At 32.9% G+C, this 18,006-nt stretch overlaps 1 protein-coding gene across 7 annotated transcripts in view; it reads right to left on the minus strand.

The window, feature by feature from the left end:
• Positions 1 to 18,006, minus strand: part of PIKFYVE (phosphoinositide kinase, FYVE-type zinc finger containing) — a 90,041-nt gene that overhangs the window by 5,727 nt on the left and 66,308 nt on the right. For all 7 annotated transcript variants that reach the window (XM_074191489.1, XM_074191492.1, XM_074191490.1 and 4 more), the window contains 16 exons: positions 17,395 to 17,573; positions 15,055 to 15,168; positions 14,072 to 14,180; positions 13,808 to 13,962; positions 13,044 to 13,134; positions 11,596 to 11,656; positions 10,409 to 10,546; positions 10,145 to 10,265; positions 9,471 to 9,566; positions 7,975 to 8,058; positions 6,424 to 6,521; positions 3,793 to 3,957; positions 3,172 to 3,231; positions 2,392 to 2,568; positions 987 to 1,090; positions 180 to 308 (listed from right to left, as the gene is read on the minus strand). In XM_074191489.1, coding sequence (XP_074047590.1) covers positions 180 to 308; positions 987 to 1,090; positions 2,392 to 2,568; positions 3,172 to 3,231; positions 3,793 to 3,957; positions 6,424 to 6,521; positions 7,975 to 8,058; positions 9,471 to 9,566; positions 10,145 to 10,265; positions 10,409 to 10,546; positions 11,596 to 11,656; positions 13,044 to 13,134; positions 13,808 to 13,962; positions 14,072 to 14,180; positions 15,055 to 15,168; positions 17,395 to 17,573 — 1,881 coding nt within the window. The remainder of the gene's footprint in view (positions 1 to 179; positions 309 to 986; positions 1,091 to 2,391; positions 2,569 to 3,171; positions 3,232 to 3,792; positions 3,958 to 6,423; positions 6,522 to 7,974; positions 8,059 to 9,470; positions 9,567 to 10,144; positions 10,266 to 10,408; positions 10,547 to 11,595; positions 11,657 to 13,043; positions 13,135 to 13,807; positions 13,963 to 14,071; positions 14,181 to 15,054; positions 15,169 to 17,394; positions 17,574 to 18,006) is intronic.

Consider the following 18,006-nt stretch of genomic DNA (forward strand, 5'->3'; position numbering starts at 1 on the left):
TTCTCAGGGATCTCGCAGGTCAAATGTTTCTCTATTAAATGGTTATAAAGAGCTATGTAGTGTGAAATTGTCCAGCAGTCAATTGTTACTGGACTACTTCACATAAAAAGTTTATTATAACTGTCTACATTTGTATATCTGCAGAAATAGGCTGTTGTATACAATCAAGAATACCTTACCTGAGCCATCTTTCTCCCATAGAAGAGATTTTCCATAACCAAGAGATCCAGCTTCTTCTCAGTATTATTCTGAGAGTTCTTATAACCAATTCGGTAAACTCCAAGAATTTTGGCCAATGCTGTGGGTCTCTAAGAAACAATCATTCAAAAAGAACTTCTGAAAATTGTTTAAACATAAGTGCATATGTTTTAGTGTTTTAACAGCACCCAAAATATGCTCAACTGTTACTGACAAGTTAAATAGATATCTTAAGGGATAACTGCATTATGTGAATGACATATTTGAATTACAATTCAATGATAAAACATTAGGTTGTTTTTATACAACAATTTTAACCAATTTGATTGCTTTGATACAGTTCAAGGTATGGTGTTTTTCAAAATAACAAAGATAACAGATAGATAGACCAAGTGCTGTACCTGTATAATGTTAAAAATCCCAAAGATACTTATTATCTACCAAGCACTATTCAGGGAGATACAAATACAAAAAGCAAAATTGTGCCTGTTCTCAAGGAACATACATTCTAGGAGGTGGCTTCTAGGTGCAGGAGAAGAGACCATTACAGCCCTTGGAAGCAGGGTAGGTGACAAGATGATGACCAGGCCTCCTGGCATTACTAGTAGTAGAACCAGGATTTGAACACTTTTCCAAGGATAAAACTTAGATCTTTCCACTCCAAGTAAATGCTACTGCTATCCATCTCTTCTAGAAATTTGTCTCTTTGAAATTCAAAGTTCAAGATGTCGGAGGCGGGGAGCATAGAGAAATCTAGTATATACAAATGAAATTGGTTTTGTTCCTACCTTCTGTTGTACAGCATTAGTGATATAAGTGAAGTAGTGTGGTGCAAAGTCAAGGAAAGACTGGACCTCCAGGCGGGGCATCTGCTTCAAAATGAATCTGTCATCTGAAAAGTTTCAATTTCATATGTCCATAAAATATAATACCTATATAACACCTACATTTATGTATAACTTCTCAGCATTTCAGAAAGTTAGGAAAATAATTCAGGATTTTATCTAAAATGATTCACTGTGTATAAATCAACTATAGATGGTGCTTAAGTCTTGAAGGTATTCATAGTAAATCATTTCAAAAAATGTTGAATACTTCAGTATTTTTTTAAATTACTTTGTCAGTTACTTTAGCTCTCTAATTCTAATAATGGATACATGCTTAAGTGATTATCCATGTATAATTTTATATTATGGCAAAATGATGAGGTAACTGAAGCAAGGATATATGATTCCTCCACTTTATGTTTTATAACTGTAAGTTATAAACACAGATATTTTATGTGTGCTCTCCCCTAAATCCTTCAAAAGCTTTAAGCTCACAGGCTGTCTTCCCAGATTCATATTAGCAGTGTTATCTCTGCTTTTCCCATGTCCCTTATCACCTAGAGCCAATCAAATGTCAGGTCTCTTCCATTCCGTCCACCCCACATCTTTTATTTCTCTCTTGTCCCCTCACAAAACCATTGCTTTAGTTCAGTCCTTCATCACCATTATAGAAACTAATGACCTGACCTAGAACATCATCACAATAAAAATTCTTCCTAATCTAAATTACTCTTCTCAAAGTTTAAATCCTTTTTCAAATTACCTAGATTTCAGTTAAGAGATGAAAAAAATTTTTTTATGCCATTTGTATAACTTTCACAAAATAATTTAGCTGTTTTCTCATCTCCAAGTTAAATACTTAATTTCCTTTAACTCTTTTTCATTAATCTATTCCAGTTCTCTTTTGAACTCTGGCCCCAAGTTACTCCATTTCCATTTTAAAGTGTGGGACCTAGAATCAGACATTTTTTATTTAACTAGTGTTTATTCAAGCCATTACATCCCATAAAATGCATTTTCTTTACTATATTATATATCTTTAAGTTCAATAAAAACAAAAAGTTTCTTTCTAAAAGATAAAACTATCATTATCATATATCTCAATACAAGTATGATACCTAAACCATAGGATTTAGGGAAATGTTAGCAATATTATAGTCTAACATCCTTATTTTATAGATGAGAAAACTGAGATCTACTGAGAATAAATGAGCTAGTCAAGATTACACAGGGCATAGTAGTAATTAGCTGGATCACGATTCAAACTCAGATCCTCCAATTTTAAAACCTAATTTTTCCTAGTCATATTCCTTAAAAAATGCCCCCAAATGATAAATGTGATCTACCCAGTAAATAACTAACTTACCTTCAGTCACATAAAATGCAGCTCCTGATTTTCCACCCCTGGCTTGCCAAGGCAAAGAATGAGAAAGTGAACGAATAAAATCCTCTTCACTGCTCCCCAAGATTACTTCACGCATCTTATGAAATTCTCCAGCATAATAGAGCCGACAATAGAATTTGGCATTAGCATCAGAAAACTCTATGAGCAAACACAAGAGAAGAAAGAAAACTTTTTATAAAGTTATATATAAGATATTTACCTTCCAAAAAAAAAACCTCTTCCAAATGCCATTTTCAATTTTAAAACCACTCTTCTAGAGTATTATCATAGTTCAGACCAGGAAATGTTCAGAAAAGACAATGGAAACTTTACAAATGATAAGTCACATACTTTCAGATAAATTAAGAACAACAAAATCAAGAACCAATTCCCTTTCTCTACAGTATCCTTTAAAATCATTTACACTATATAATTAAAATTATTCTCTTCACTCTATATGAAATCATGCAAGACCCTAAAGATTTCTTAAGTCAAAAAATCTCTAGATTTCAATTACTAATTATTAATTAGCAATTACTAATAGGAAAATCTAGATTCAAATGGCACATTCCTACTTAAATATAAATTTAGCCCTTTAAACAGTTTGAAGTCAGCTTGCCCAGACTTAAGATACCAATTTTTATTACCATATAGCAAAACAACCAATAAGTACTATTTGTTTTAAAGCCAGAAAGCCTGGAAAAGATGACAATTTATACAACTACAATACCTTCCCTGAAAACAACCCTAATGTATACTTACGAAGCTCTACATGAGGATTTGCAAGCTGTTTTTTTTGGGTCTCTCCTCCATCTATTTCATCTAAAAAAATTATTTCAAGAACAATTATTTTTATGCTTTCTCCATTTCAAAACACAGAACATTGATTAAAGGCTACTATTTAGAATTTTATAAGCCATAAGCAACTCAAAACATGATAATTAAAGAGTTCTTTTAAATTTTAGCTTAAAAAAAGGCAACAAAATTATTCTTAAGGGTTTTGTAGATGTTTACTTATACTCTAGTCCCATACCCAAAATAAATGCTAAAAAAAAAAAAAATCAAAATGAGAAAACATTCTAAATTGTGCTGTGAATTCCTGAGCCAGAGAAATATGAGAAGGGGGTAAGCCACTTAACTACATTGCCTTGCAAAAAAAAAAAAATTTAAAATAAAAAAATAAAAATAAATAAGAGAAGGGAAGGGTTAATCTTATCAAATAAACAACATCACTTCAATGATTCTGGCAAAGCTTAGCTGTCTAGGTACATGATAAATTCAAAGTCTTACCATGAAAGTAAGCACATACTGCCTGTCCTACAGTAAGGTAAGGTAACTGGAAAACATTTTATGTTTAAAACGGATGACATTTTCTACACTCACCTTGAGGCTCTATTCCTTGGTTCTCTGCCCCTTCTTTGCCCATTTGCCCAACCTGGTAGTAAGCACTATCTGCACCACGTAAAGTCTCCTTTTTTTGGGAAGACAGGTCAGGGCTCTTCCCTCCTGTGCCACGGAAGAAAGACAACACTCCAGAAGCTTTTTTGGCTGAAAACAAAATAAGTTAATATTAATTTCCAAGTGCCCTTAACAACTGTACTTGAAATTCAAATGTTTGAATTTATTCCCTGGATGGAAGGAAGCATTATACAAACACAGAAATCTTTGTTTCATTGAATCTCTCAAATTCGTTATTTATGGTTTCTTGTGATGTGCCCTCTTGCCCTGCTGAGTCAGTCATATGTCTCCCAGACATCAGTTCCTGAGAACCAACCCAGTGACTGTCAATGAAAACAACACTTATTTTGTACTTCAGTCCATTAGCATTTTAAGCTCAAAGCCAGAGTTATAACAATACAATTGTCAAAACAAATAAGTTCAAGTTTTTAAAACTACAAAGGGAATTTACAGTTAATTTATTTACTAAGTAGTAATCTTTATATAACCTTTTCTTTCTGAAGGATGATAAAAATCAAGTTGTGCTTCTGCACTGTGTTTAGGATTGGAAAGAGGGGCCTTAATACAGCTGGGCCTCATTTTTACTCTAGCATTAACTCTTGCTGGTTTTGAGTTTCATGATGTGCTTGCTGTTGATAGTATGTGATCTCATATCATTTGTTCTTTACAAAATCCACAGGAATTACCTATTTTCTGAAGAGCATGTAGTTGTACAAGAAAAAAGGCAACCATCTGTTTATAGTATGACAACAAAATAGATCACACAAGTGAACAGAAGTTATTTAAAATTCGATAGTTTTAGGAGACTAAGGGAGTACTGTATTACTTCAGCTCAAAATCACTTCAAAAAGTAAGGATGTACAAGATTGACAAATCAGAAAAATTTGTACAATTCAAATAAATCAACATGCCTTTATTTAGCACCACCTATGTGCTAAGGTCTGTGCTAGAAATACAAAAAAAAATAAATAAAACGGTTTCTATTCTTCCGGTCCATGCCTCATGGATGCATAGTGAGCACAACTAAGTTCTACATGGAATAAATATAGAGTAAATACAGCAGTTTGAAAGGAGCAAGCACTAGCATTTCAGGGAGATAAGGAAAGGCTTCATGTACTCAATCTGAGTTTTGAAGGAAAGCTAGGTAGAGAGGGCAGACAGTCATTATGTGAGAAAAACCAAAGAGGTCGATTTGGCAAGACCCAAGGATGAGAACCTGGATACACAGAGAGAGGAATGATGGCACAGTTATACCATAGGAAGGGAAGTTTGGAAGAGGAAGTTATGGGGAGTGATGTGCAGACATCTATGGAACATTCAGGGTGAAGTGCCCAAAAGGCAGCTGGATGGTGTGACAGGCTTAGGAAACACTAAGGAAGATCTGTAAATCTGCCAGCATAAACAAATAATGTACCTGCAACAGCTGATATGGTCAACAAATAAGGAAAAGAAAAGGAAAAGAGAGGGACCAGGCCAGGAGAATGATAAGTAATTAGACAAGTAAAAGAAATAGGAGAAAGTATTGTTACAAAAACACATAACCAAGACAGATTAGTATGAAATGTAGGAGAAATGTTAAGAATGGGGGGGAGGGCAGATTTAGAGATCACCAATAACTTTGATGTTCCAGTCAAGTGATGAAATTAGGGAAGTCAGATCACAAAGGTTTGAGAAGGGAATGAAAGGCAAGAGGTGGAAACAAAGAATGTATAGTTAGCTTTTTCTAGGACTCTGGTTGAGAAAGGGTTAAACAACTTAAAGATAACTGTTTGAGGGCACAGTAGGGTTAGTGAAGGTTAATAAGGATGTGAAATTTGCTCATGTTTGTAGGTACCAGGAAAGGATGATTAGAGAGACAATGAGATGTCACTCTGCTGGATGGCATACAGGACCCATGAAGAGATGTTGGTTTTGGCTAGGAAGGACAAGCTCTTACTAAAAAACTAGAATACAAGTAAAAGCAGAGGATTGATAACAAGGGGTTTTATAAAAATTAGAAAGGAGGAAAGACGCAGAAAATGGCCTTTATTTTCTCAAATTCATGATAGTTTAGTTCCTTTAGTTGATACGGTAATCTGAAAACTCCAAATTAGTAAGCATTAGTATAGCATCTAGTCAAAAACTTAAAAGTTTTATTCAACTGACTACCTCCATCAATAGAACTAAAGATTTAGAACAGGAATGGGTGTGTATCTAATTCAACCCCTTCATTTTACAAAACAGCACCAAGTGCAGAGAGAGAGAGGGTAAGGGCTTAGCCAAGCTCACAAAGATAGTAAGCAGGAGAGTCAGGGTCCAAACCTAGGTATTCTGATGCTAATACAGTATCTTTCTGCTATACTAGACTACAGGAGAACAGGACCTCGTAAAAACTTGCAAAAAAATATGTAAAAATTTCAAAGCTAAAAACCAAAGAAAATAAATACTTTTGAGAGTCATTTCTTATTTGATTGCTTTTCCTGTTTTCAACAACACCTATAAACACATCTCAATGAAGTTGGAATTACAAACTAAGCCAAATATTAGGGCTAACAAACTACAGCTGGGCAGTCTTACGTGGCTGAGGTTCAGCTTCGACTGGTCGACTTGTTGATCCTCCTGCAATCTCAGGTAATCTGACAGGACTGCTACTCTTGGGTCTGCTATCCAAAGTACTAAAATATCAAGCAGAAATGAGTTTTATAATACTCTGAGTTCTACATTTAATCGATAACATAGAAACATAGAAAAAAGGCCTTTTTAAAGGCAAAAAACTTGCTCCTCGGGTAGCTCTCTTCTTAATTTTTATTCAGAATCGGTTACTTTTTTCTTGCTTAAGGCTTTACTTGTAACCATGAAAACCTTACTTGAACACTTCATTGAGGCCCAGGATTGTTAAAGGAATTCCAATACATCAAAAGGTCTGGCAAGTTCTACCAAACTAGAAACAGGTTGATAATTGACTATTATATTTGATGCCTGCAGACCTGTAGAAGTTGGGACAATGATATCTTCAAAAGGTGGGCCACCAAGTGATAAAATTATTTTGGACACACACCAACAATCATTTTAAAGGCAGGAAGGCCTTGGGTGTACTCTGTAGGGGTTACAAACTTGAGCTTGCAGTCTTATGCTGAGGAGGTATGTCCTGGTCTCTAGAGCAGCAAGTATTTTTCCAGATTGGGAAGGAAATAGTGATAAATAAGCAGTCATTAAAATTTTTTAAATTATACCACTGAAGATACAAAGTCCAGAATTCAATTAAAATTTTATCTCAAATTGTTTAAAAGACTACCTTATTTTCCTCATATTCTTCCCGAATGAACACAATCTTTCACCTCAGCTAACTAAATTGTATTAGGTAAACCTAATTTAGTGAAATCAATGATTAGGATGGTTTAACTTTGGATGACTTAAAGAAGAAATTCTCAGTTTAGGGGGGAAAGAAATTAGACTTGCTTTTTAGTAATATTAAGTGAAATTAAATATTTTATTTCTCAAGCTGTCAAATAAATTTCAACGACAGTGACAATATCATGTCTCTAAGTGTTTCAGAGAATGACCCTATTAAATAGGACCAAAGAAACTAGTTTCCAAAAAGTTACTCAAACTCAAAAAATATAACTTTCAAAAAATTTTGCAATTTTGCTGCACCATAACTAATTTAACAAGTGCCTTATTATTTGAAAAAAAAAGTAGAAGTATCAAAATCCTGCAGACTTTGAATAATTATACAATTACTGATCAAATCTCACTACACCATGCTCCAAAAGACTATTCAGGATCATTTGCTATAAGCAGAATTGTTTTATCAAATAATACCCAAAATAAGCAAGTCATCTTCTATAACTTAGAAATTTTTATCACATACTTTACTATAAAAGTTATAAAAACATGGGGGCAGCTAGGTGGCACAGTGGATAGAGCACCAGGTCTGGAGTCAGGAGTACCTGAGTTCAAATCTGGCCTCAGACACTTAATAATTACCTAGCTGTGTGGACTTGGGCAAGCCACTTAAGCCCATTGCCTTGCCAAAATCAAAAAGTTATAAAAACAAAAATATTAATTTTAGTACAAAATTTACCAAAGAATTTCAATTTATAAAATATTCTGTGGAATGTCACAAACCTGCTTGATTGCAGCACTTCCTCAGTTATATTCCTCAGAGACACTTTGGATAATTCATCTAAGGCATTTTTGTACTCCTTACAACTTAAAAAAGTAGGAAAGAGATTGAAAAATATTTAAAACATTTAGAATCATAGAACAGAAACTGTTAGAGATAGTAAGTCCCTCTGAGACCATCTAGTGCAATTTTTGTTTATTAATTTCATAGCTTAACTCCAATATAAGCAAACTTATTGAGCTTTCTGGGAACCATAACAATAACAAAACCCCACTACTGTTAAAGAAAATGTTGGTAATTAATCAAATGTTCATTTAGGGTGCCTAAGGAAATGTAAGCTTGAGAAAAAGACAAATCTTTCATATAACTGTCCATAACTCCCTCTACCTCCATAAGAATACTTGATGATTACAAAGGCTTAGTCATTAACCTTCAAGTAAAGTAGATTATTTCTATATTCATCCACAAAGTAACAAATTTAAGATGCAGTTAAATATTAAAAGTTGTTTTAAAGTAGTATCTAAACTAGAAAACCTGCTCCTTACAAGTGCAAAGGATATTATTTTGCTCAGATAATTTTTTTTGATTTCTCATCTATTAATAGTTTATGGCTCATTAATGCTTGGGAGAAGCAATATCATCTTCACAACAGCAAAAAGGTAAATGCCTTCTCATTGAAACAGAATAAAAAAAGACAATTTAGATTCAGCCATAGCAATGATATTTGATATTAACAATTGGACAATAAACATTAAAATCTCATTTTAGATATAACATACATATTTTACAAAAGTGTCAAAAGTATTGCAAATTACTAATCTTTTTAAAAAGTAGGAAAGTAGCCCATGCTATGGACTACTTACAGTTCATGGGACATATTATGGAACAATATATTCTCTAGGCCAGAAAATTCAACCTAAGTGAAACTGCTAGAAAAGTACATGTTTTGAAATCTTTCATTATCAGAGAGTATCAATGGAATGAGGTGATAAGAAAATGAGAAAATACAAAGAACAAGAGGGATAATAATTATTGGTATGATTATTAGGTTAAAAAATTATCTAAAATATAATCTGATATAATCATGATTGTAATATCTTTTTTAAAGGTAATAATCTAAAAAACTTAATTTTACTTATATGTAATTAATGATTTTGTTTTAGACTTTAAAATGTTTTTAAATGCATAAAAGAAATGTATAGGATTATAAATGGAACCAATTATACTAAATAAAGTTATCAAAATATTTTTTTAAAAACAAGTTTAGGGGCAGCTAGGTGGCGCAGTGGATAGAGCACCGGGCCTGGAGTTAGGAGTAACTGAGTTCAAATCCAGCCTCAGACACTTATAATTACCTGTGTGGCCTTGGGCAAGCCACTTAATCCCATTGCCTTGCAAAAAAAAAAAACAAAAAACAAGTTTACAGACTTCAAGTTAAGAACTACTGCTTTAAACATAGGTGAATGATCTCAAAGATAAAATCTGAAAAGTCAAATACCTGAGAGCAAAAGCAATAATGGAGCTGGGTTCCTTCTCACAAACTGCAATGGGTACCCGTTCATGTTCGTACATTAAATAGTGTTTATCTGGGTCACTAAAAAGAAAAATGTAAAGAGGAAAAATGATAAAGACTTCACTTTGCATGCTGATTAGTGAATGGTTAGTTAAGTCAAAGGCGTTAACTTTTTCTATTTTCTACATCTATGTGATAATTTATTACTAAAAATTAAATTTCAGTAATGTACATTTCATCACAAAATTCTATACCTACAGAAAAACTTAATTCAACCACACTAAACCTTATATAATACATAGAATTATACTGTTTTGTGTAAAAAAAAAAAGTGGCAAATATCAAAACCTCTTACCATTTTTCAGTTCATTGCCCATGTCTTGAAAAGTTTAACTTTTTCAACCCCAAAAATTCAAAGAGGTAGTCATAAAGTTTATCAGCCCAACTAGCCAATTTCTATACAATATATAAATGATGAAACTATCTCATGGGAATAAATGCTCTTAATACAAACTAATAAAATCAATTAGATTTATATTAATTAATATTAAACATACCATATAAGAGAGTAATACTTGTGGTAAAAGAAATTGGGATAGTTTAAATTTAAACACAAATAAACTTTTAACACAATGAACTTGCATTAGACTAATACTCACAAAGGAAAGGGAATGGGATTATAGCTATTTCCTGGAAGCAAATTTGCAAATATAGCCTTCATTGTTGATTTTTCTTTCACTTGGCTATCTGTAGATCCCAATAAATGTCCATCAAATACATCTGGAATGAAGAAGAGTACTCTGTGTATATCTAATAGTTTATAAGCACAATATAAAATGTATAATCTCATTCTTAGATTTCTTCCTACAGTAATTTGTCATCTATACTATATATGAACGTCATGCACAATTAATTAACTCTACCTTCTGAGCTACTAGTTGTATCTGCTTCAGAAGGCCCCCCTATCAGTTGCTCAGACAGGACTTCAGGAGGAGTAGGCAGCTGGAGATGTGTGGAGTTCGTGGAACTCTGACTTGATAAGGTTGTTAAGAATCGATCCTCTGAAGGAAAATGAAAGCAAATTTGAAGAGTTTTTAAACATCTGAATTTATATTCATTTATTATTTTTTATATTTAATATTATGATGATATTAGGATCCCTTATTTGAAGTTTTAAAACAGAAAACAAACTTACTTGTATCTGATACAATTTTTAAACTAAAAATAAAACTTTTCATTTGGATAAACTGATTTTATAGATAATCTGAGCATAAGTTTTTTTTAACTGACTCATCTTAATATCTCATAGTTCATTAGTTACAGAGCTTCAAATCTAATCTTAATTCCTAATCTAGTGCTTTATTACTCTGTCACTCTGTTTGCCACCATGCAACTAGGAATGCATAAAACAAAAATACTTCTTTTTCCTTTTTTTTGGTTTCTGCAAGATAATGGAGTTAAATGACTTGCCCAAGGTCACCAAGCTAAGTATTAAATGTCTGAGGCCATATTTGAACTCAGGTCCTCCTGACTCTAGGGTTGGTGCTCTATCTACTGCACCACCTCGCTACTCCAAGAATACTCTTTTTAAAAAATGTATCATAAATTATTTTCTATCAAAAATAACCACAAAAAAAAAAACTTTTCTAAAAATCTCATTTAATCATGGCTAGATGTGCTGCTCTAAATCCAAATATTTTCTTTGGGATGAGATTTCTAAATAATTTTTGACTAGAGGGTCACACCAAGTTAGTTACCAAATGAAAGTCACCAAGTTACTTAATGAATCAAACAGCTTCAAAAGCTTAAGCTAGAAAAAATTTTTAGAAGGAAAAAAAAAAGGAGGGAAAAAACCAAATATGCAGACTTAGTAAAACCTGAGAATTTACTCTCTAACCAGAAATTAAATTTCAGTTTATTCCTCTGATTCCTTGGCTCCTATATATAGCTTTAATTTATCTGCATCTAATATATGATTCTTTAAAGCTAATAATGTAATGAAAGCTCTAGAAATGAAACACATCACTTATTCCAAGAGAAAGAAAAGAATGACAATGTTTATTTTTAAAGTCCTCAAAGTGACATAAAACCTTTCAGCTTAAAGACAAACCTTTTTCTCCATTCTGAAGTCCAGGAGAAACATTGCGAGGAGATGCATCCATTGCACTTATCTGAAGAGAAGCAGAATACTTAATTCTTAAAAAGAGCATTCGAGATCTACCACATGTGAACATGTTTGTTCCAATTATCATTCTAGTATCTGATGCTTCGTTCATCCCATCCTGTAATAATAATTTTCCATAATATACACCCCCAATGAATATGGAGATTTTTCATTCCTAAGGATCACATCCAGAAATGTTATCAACACTGAATATTTTTACAAATTATTTGATGAGAATTATGTGTTAAGACTATATGAAAAAAAGGACTATATAAACAATTCTCAATGAACTTTCCAATTAAATTTCTTACAGCTGTGCTGAAGGTTATGTATCTGTTTCAATTAGATATTAAATTGACCCAGATGCATTATCTCCATCACATGGAAACAGGAAGACAGCAAACTTATGCAGTATCATCTATTAAGTCATGAAAAACTTCCAGGCATTCTAAATAACAATATATGGTCATTTCAACCTATTCTTTTACTAGCCTACTGTCATCTATACAATAATAGTGAGCATTATGCTCTAAAGCTTAAAGAAATGAAAATGAACTCAAGCTAGCTTAACTGAAACCCAAGAGCACTCTGATCCAACTCCCTAAAGAAATATCCCCAATAAATATCCTGCTCTTGGTACCACAGTTAAGTATTCCACAAACACTTATGTTATACCTAAAATGCTTCAACTATTTACAAATATGTAAAAAAAGTTCCAGTCAGTCTGGATGTTAGATATCCATGCAGAGTAATAGAATAAAGGAGGAAAAACTGGGTGTATCCTTTGTCTGAAGGACTTCCTATGTGATGACAATCACATCACTGAACTTGACTAAATATCAGCTTCCTCATCTATGAAACAATGAATGAGAATGCCTGACAACAAGAAGGTTCTTAGGATAAAAATGAAAGACTTCGAAATACTTTTCAATCCTTGGACCACCTCACATTCTCCTCATAACAACCTAAGCAAGAGAGACAATTAGAATCTCTTTTATCCAGATAAGGGGTCCATAGTAATGACTGAGGCAGAATATTAGGAATATTATTAAAAGTTAATGTGGATTCATTGGCACACTCAGGGCCTTTTGAGAACAAATGCTCATAAAACATCAATTTTTCTAAAATAAAATGGAATCCTTTTAAAGCAGGTCTTATTAAAACAGATTTGTTAATAATGTGGTATGGCTCATATTCCTTGAAATGGCCTGACTTCATATACTGAAAATAAATTTAACTTACTATGGGGCAAGTTAACTTTAACATCAGTATTTTAAAGATGTTCCTTAATACTTAGGAAATAATTAAGAATATTTATCTTAAACATATATTATGGCTATTATATATTTAATATATATGTGAAAGATCAAATATACAAAATCAAATTTCATTACCTTACTGTCTTCTCCTTGTCTCATTCTTCCAGGACTTGGAGGAACTGAAGGACGTTTCCTACCTTTTTCCTGTTGGAAAAGATCCTGTAATCTACAATAAAAGAAGAAGCAAGGGAGTTTTATTTGTCTACAGCATAATCATGCTTACAAAAATCTGTTGACATATTAAATATAATTAGGTGAGCCAAAATCAATCTTAAAAATTTTATCTATATGAATTAAATTTTTTATTTCACTTCTGAATATTTCAGAGTCTGTCATTTTAGAGCCTAGTCTATAAAGGACTGGATATACTGGATAATAAAATAAACATTCCAGTAAAAACTTTTTTTAAAAATTTGATTATTATATTACATTATTATATTTATTATATTAAATATTATATTATATTACATTACTGAAATTTTCATACATAAAAAGTTTAAATATCTTAAAATTTAATCCCATAAAAATAAAACATTTTACTGAAACACCTGAAATAATTATTTACACTTTTTAAAAATTTATTCAACACTGATATATTCAGCAGTGATATAGCATATAACAAAACATTTAGGGAAAAAAATTTGAAACTTGAAAGCCAAATATATTTTATAATGAAGTCAATTAACCAGAGATTCTTTTAATTACAATGTCATAGTACAAAAAAATTGATGATAATAATAATAATGCAAAAATAACAAAATAACTAAAACTAGATAAAAATGTTACTGTTATTTTATCATCATCATTATTTTTATTACTACTGCTACTACTACCACTACCTGTTATTCCAGGCTTGTAGCATTTCACAAAGGCTTTGTTTCTTAGCAATTAGAGATTCAAAGACTGATTGCAGCTGTTGAGGGGTTTCTATTGAGGAGGTCATCAGCCTTGCTTGCATCTTCTCAATCCAGTTCTTGAACTCACCTTCCTCCATCTATGGAGAGAGTGAATAATGGCGTATCTTAAGAATTTTTTCAAACAAACCACAGCAAAATTTTTATAAGATAATAGTTGATTTACTTGATATTCTGAAAACTAGTTACCTCTTTTTGTGCAAAAATGTCTTCCATCTTTTCCTCTCTTGTTTTGCTAAATGTATCAGTTTTCAAAGAAGCAAGCCGTTCATCAACTGCAAGATACACCTGTGACACTCTAAAAAAATAATGCCAAAAGTATTTAATGATGATTTGAATTTATCTATCTCCATAGAAACAGCAAAAAATAATTTAATGAAATAACTATAGAATTTACATTTAATGTAAAAGTAGAGTCTCAACTAAAATTTTACAGCACGAATGCTAATGAAATCAGTATTTTTTTGATGATCCATACCTCAATTGATAATTTCAAAAAAACAAAAGAAAAATTCATAAATGCCATGAAAGTACTCAACTAAAGAAAAAATTCAAAGCAATAACAGAAGCTTTCTCTTCTCAACCTCTCTCCCAAGTTATGAATAACTACACTTAGCTTTCTGAAGCAGCTGAATCACTGTCAAAACAAAATGATGCAAATTCTTTGCCTTCTCTAAATGATAAAACACAACTTTGAGAAGCAACATGATGGAGCAGGCCAAGTGCTACCCTCTGAGCCAGGAAGAACTAGTGATAGTCCCACCTCTTGATAAGACTGAATCTATGACCCCTAGAAAGTCACATAATAGCTCCTTATCCTAGATTTATTATTTGCAAACAAGGTGATGACCTGAATTGGTAGAGGAAGTTTCCTCATATGAAAAAAATTACAGGTCTAGTCTATATCCTAGTTTCTATTTTTGTGACTGGTATAATTTAAAAGCTCGAAGTACTCCAACTTTTTGTAAAAGATAGAATTTAAGAAAATCTGAAAAAAGTTTTTTTCAATAAAAACATAATAAAAAGCTGATCTATTTTTTGATTTTGTGAAAAACAAACTTTAATCTCATTTCCACAGCAGAAGCAGCAATATTCCTCTAGTCTAGGTTTCTAGAACAAATGGCACTAAAGAAAACAGAAACACTTACAAAAAGTCCACAAAAAAAACTTACTTTTGAAAGAAGTCCTTGAGATCCTGAAGAATGGACAGTTTTAATGGAGCCTGACGTTTGATGTATATTTTAGGAAATGGAACACATACTTCAAGAAGCCGAATCGGAGAATAACTGAAAGGAGAAAAAATGAGTAACAGGTCATACACTGAATTAACTTTCCACACTTGCTACCATTATTCTGGATGTTGTGACATTTTTGTGCACCTTGAGAAGAGAGGTATATTCAGGTAAATTCTATGGGACACAATGGAAAATAACTTTGTTATTAAGACAATATTCTTGCAGACAAATTTTAGTTTTTATAAAAATGAAATCCTAAAAAATCTAAGGCATAACACAATGACCTCAAAGATCATCTATCTCATTGAGCTGAGATTCCTCTTATCTTTTATAAAAATGACTTTTGTAGAAAAGCAGCAGTATTATATAATAAATATAGAACTAGATGTAGAGTAAGAAAGACCTGAATCTAAATTTCACCTGAGATTTAAACCCCAGGAAATTTCAGGCTAGGTCACTCTCTATGACTCTTAAGTTTCCAAGTAGTTTGCCAATGAGTAGAGTTCATTTCTTCTACTAATGAAATCACAGATGAGGTTCAAAAACTTCTATGGAACTCTGAGTGAGCAGAAAGGTTTATAGAAGTAGACCAAAACTTGTCATTTTATCTTTATGGTCCCTTATACCTCTCCAGGAAACTGCTTTCTACCTTCTAATTTCTTCACTCTCTTCCTCATCTACTTTCTTTCTTCTTTTATGTTAGCTTCCAAGAAGAATGTATTCTTCCTCAGCTAGATTTGCCTGCTGTAGCTCTAAACACATCTATCCTTTCTATCAAAAACCACCAGTGAGACTTCTGTTCTCAAGCTACCTTTACCACATCCATCACTCTCCCAATGGACAGAGCACCTGACCATTCATCATAGCTCCCTCTTCCCAATTTCATATTTAACATCATTTCATGACCATTTCCTGTTCTCACCTTCTTTACTCCAGTCTCAAGGGATAAAAATGATCCTTCTAATCAAGGCCAACTCTTCTACTTACAACCCTTCATCCCAATATCTCCCACCTCACCCAACAATTTGCTGGCTTCCATTATACCCTGCTCTCTAAATTTGCTACTATTCCTTATCCACTCTTTCTGTGCTGCCTATAAATATGCCTAGACTACACAACCCTTAAAAAAAAAAATCCTTCAGCTGACATGACCCTCTATTTCACTTTATCATCCATTCCTAGAATGTTCTTCTCATAGACCAATCCTAGAAAAAGTTGTCTACCCTCACTGCCTCCAATTTCTCCTCTTCCACTTGCTTCTTTATTGCTTGCTGTCTTGCTCTATTCTCCATCATTTGAATAAAATTGCTCTTAAGGATCATCAATGACCTTTCTCATACATCTTGACCTCACTAACATTTGACACTACTTGCCAGTCCTGCACCCCCTCCCACCATCCCACTGCTTTCTTCTCTTTGGGTTTAAGACATTGATCTACTGCAATTTTCTTCTTACCTGAAAAAACTAAAGTCTCCTGAAAGATCACCATTACCCATGGCCCATTTCCTTATAGAGAAGTACAGCCCAAATCTATGTCTTGGTCCCCTCCTCTTCTCTCTATACACTCAGTGGATTCATCAGCTCTCTTGGATATAATTTTCAACGATCCACTGATGGCTTCCAAATTTACATTTCCATCTTTTTTGTCTTTCTCCTGAATTCATCTTGTATCTTCAAAGGTCAGCTAGACATTTGTGCCTAGATGACTGCTAGACACCTTAAATTCAACAAGTCCAAGTCAGTATCTTGCCACTTAAACCTCTCTTCTAGCTAATTTTTCATTTCTTTTTAGGGTTCCACATTGCTTCCAGTCAAAACTAGCCTCATTTCTTCACTCATGCTCATTTCCTATGTCTAATAATGTGTCAAAGTTTATTAATTCTCTCTTCTCAAGTCTTGTATCCATATGCCTCCCTTTATCTATTCATACTGCTACCTCCTAGTCCAGGACCTTATCCCCTTTCACCTGGACTCCTCCCCAGTTTCCCTGCCTCCTCTCTCAAGTCTTCCTATCCAACTTCTGCACTGTGAATTCTCTGAAGCATAGACCTGTCACTCAGGTGTGCTCAACAGGAATAGAATTAAATACAAACTTCTAGTTGAAACTTAATATGCTTAGAGAAAGAAGGCTTTTGAAAAACATTTAAGATAAATGAAGCCAACTTTTCTCATATGAGAATTCATTATGGTATCTTTCCAATACAAAAGAAATGCTACATTTAAAAAAAAGTTAAAAGTATAAAATGACTTTAAAAACTAGAGTTCTCTAAATCTTACCTGAATGAAGCCACCATTTGGTTATAAGAGAAATACTGATGATAATCATGATGGATAGAGTGACCACATGGTTCAACATTGGCTCTCCGAGTATACTGGTATCCATAAAATCTAAGCTCAAGGTATTTTGCAAATGACATTGACCAGGAATCATTGGAAAGAGCAACAACTGGTGTTACCTGAAATTTAAAATATGTTTAATATTTAATAATTAGTTGAATTTTTAAAACAAAGCATATATAATAACATTTGACATAAGGATCAGATAGATTTCAATCCAACTTCAATCCATAAGTTATACCTGCTTCAATATCTCTGACAAAATATTATTAAACATTTAGCAGACAATAAATGACTTAATAAACAACTACAAAAAATTACAATTGAGAGTCAATGGAAACTGAGTTTTTTTGCACACAACTGCTTGCATCAAAGGGAAACAAAAAATATCACCTTCTTTGGGGGAAAAGGGGGAACTTGGTAAATTATCACTTTATTTTGTGCTAGTTATAACCACCAGTTTCTACTGTTCACTATCAATACTTTAAAAATCCATTTGCAGGGCGGCTAGGTGGTACAATGCATAGAGAACCAGTCCTGGAGTCGGGAGTA

The sequence above is a fragment of the Macrotis lagotis genome, chromosome 6 (assembly GCF_037893015.1).
Source record: "Macrotis lagotis isolate mMagLag1 chromosome 6, bilby.v1.9.chrom.fasta, whole genome shotgun sequence".
In the NCBI taxonomy this organism is placed as follows: domain Eukaryota; kingdom Metazoa; phylum Chordata; class Mammalia; order Peramelemorphia; family Peramelidae; genus Macrotis; species Macrotis lagotis.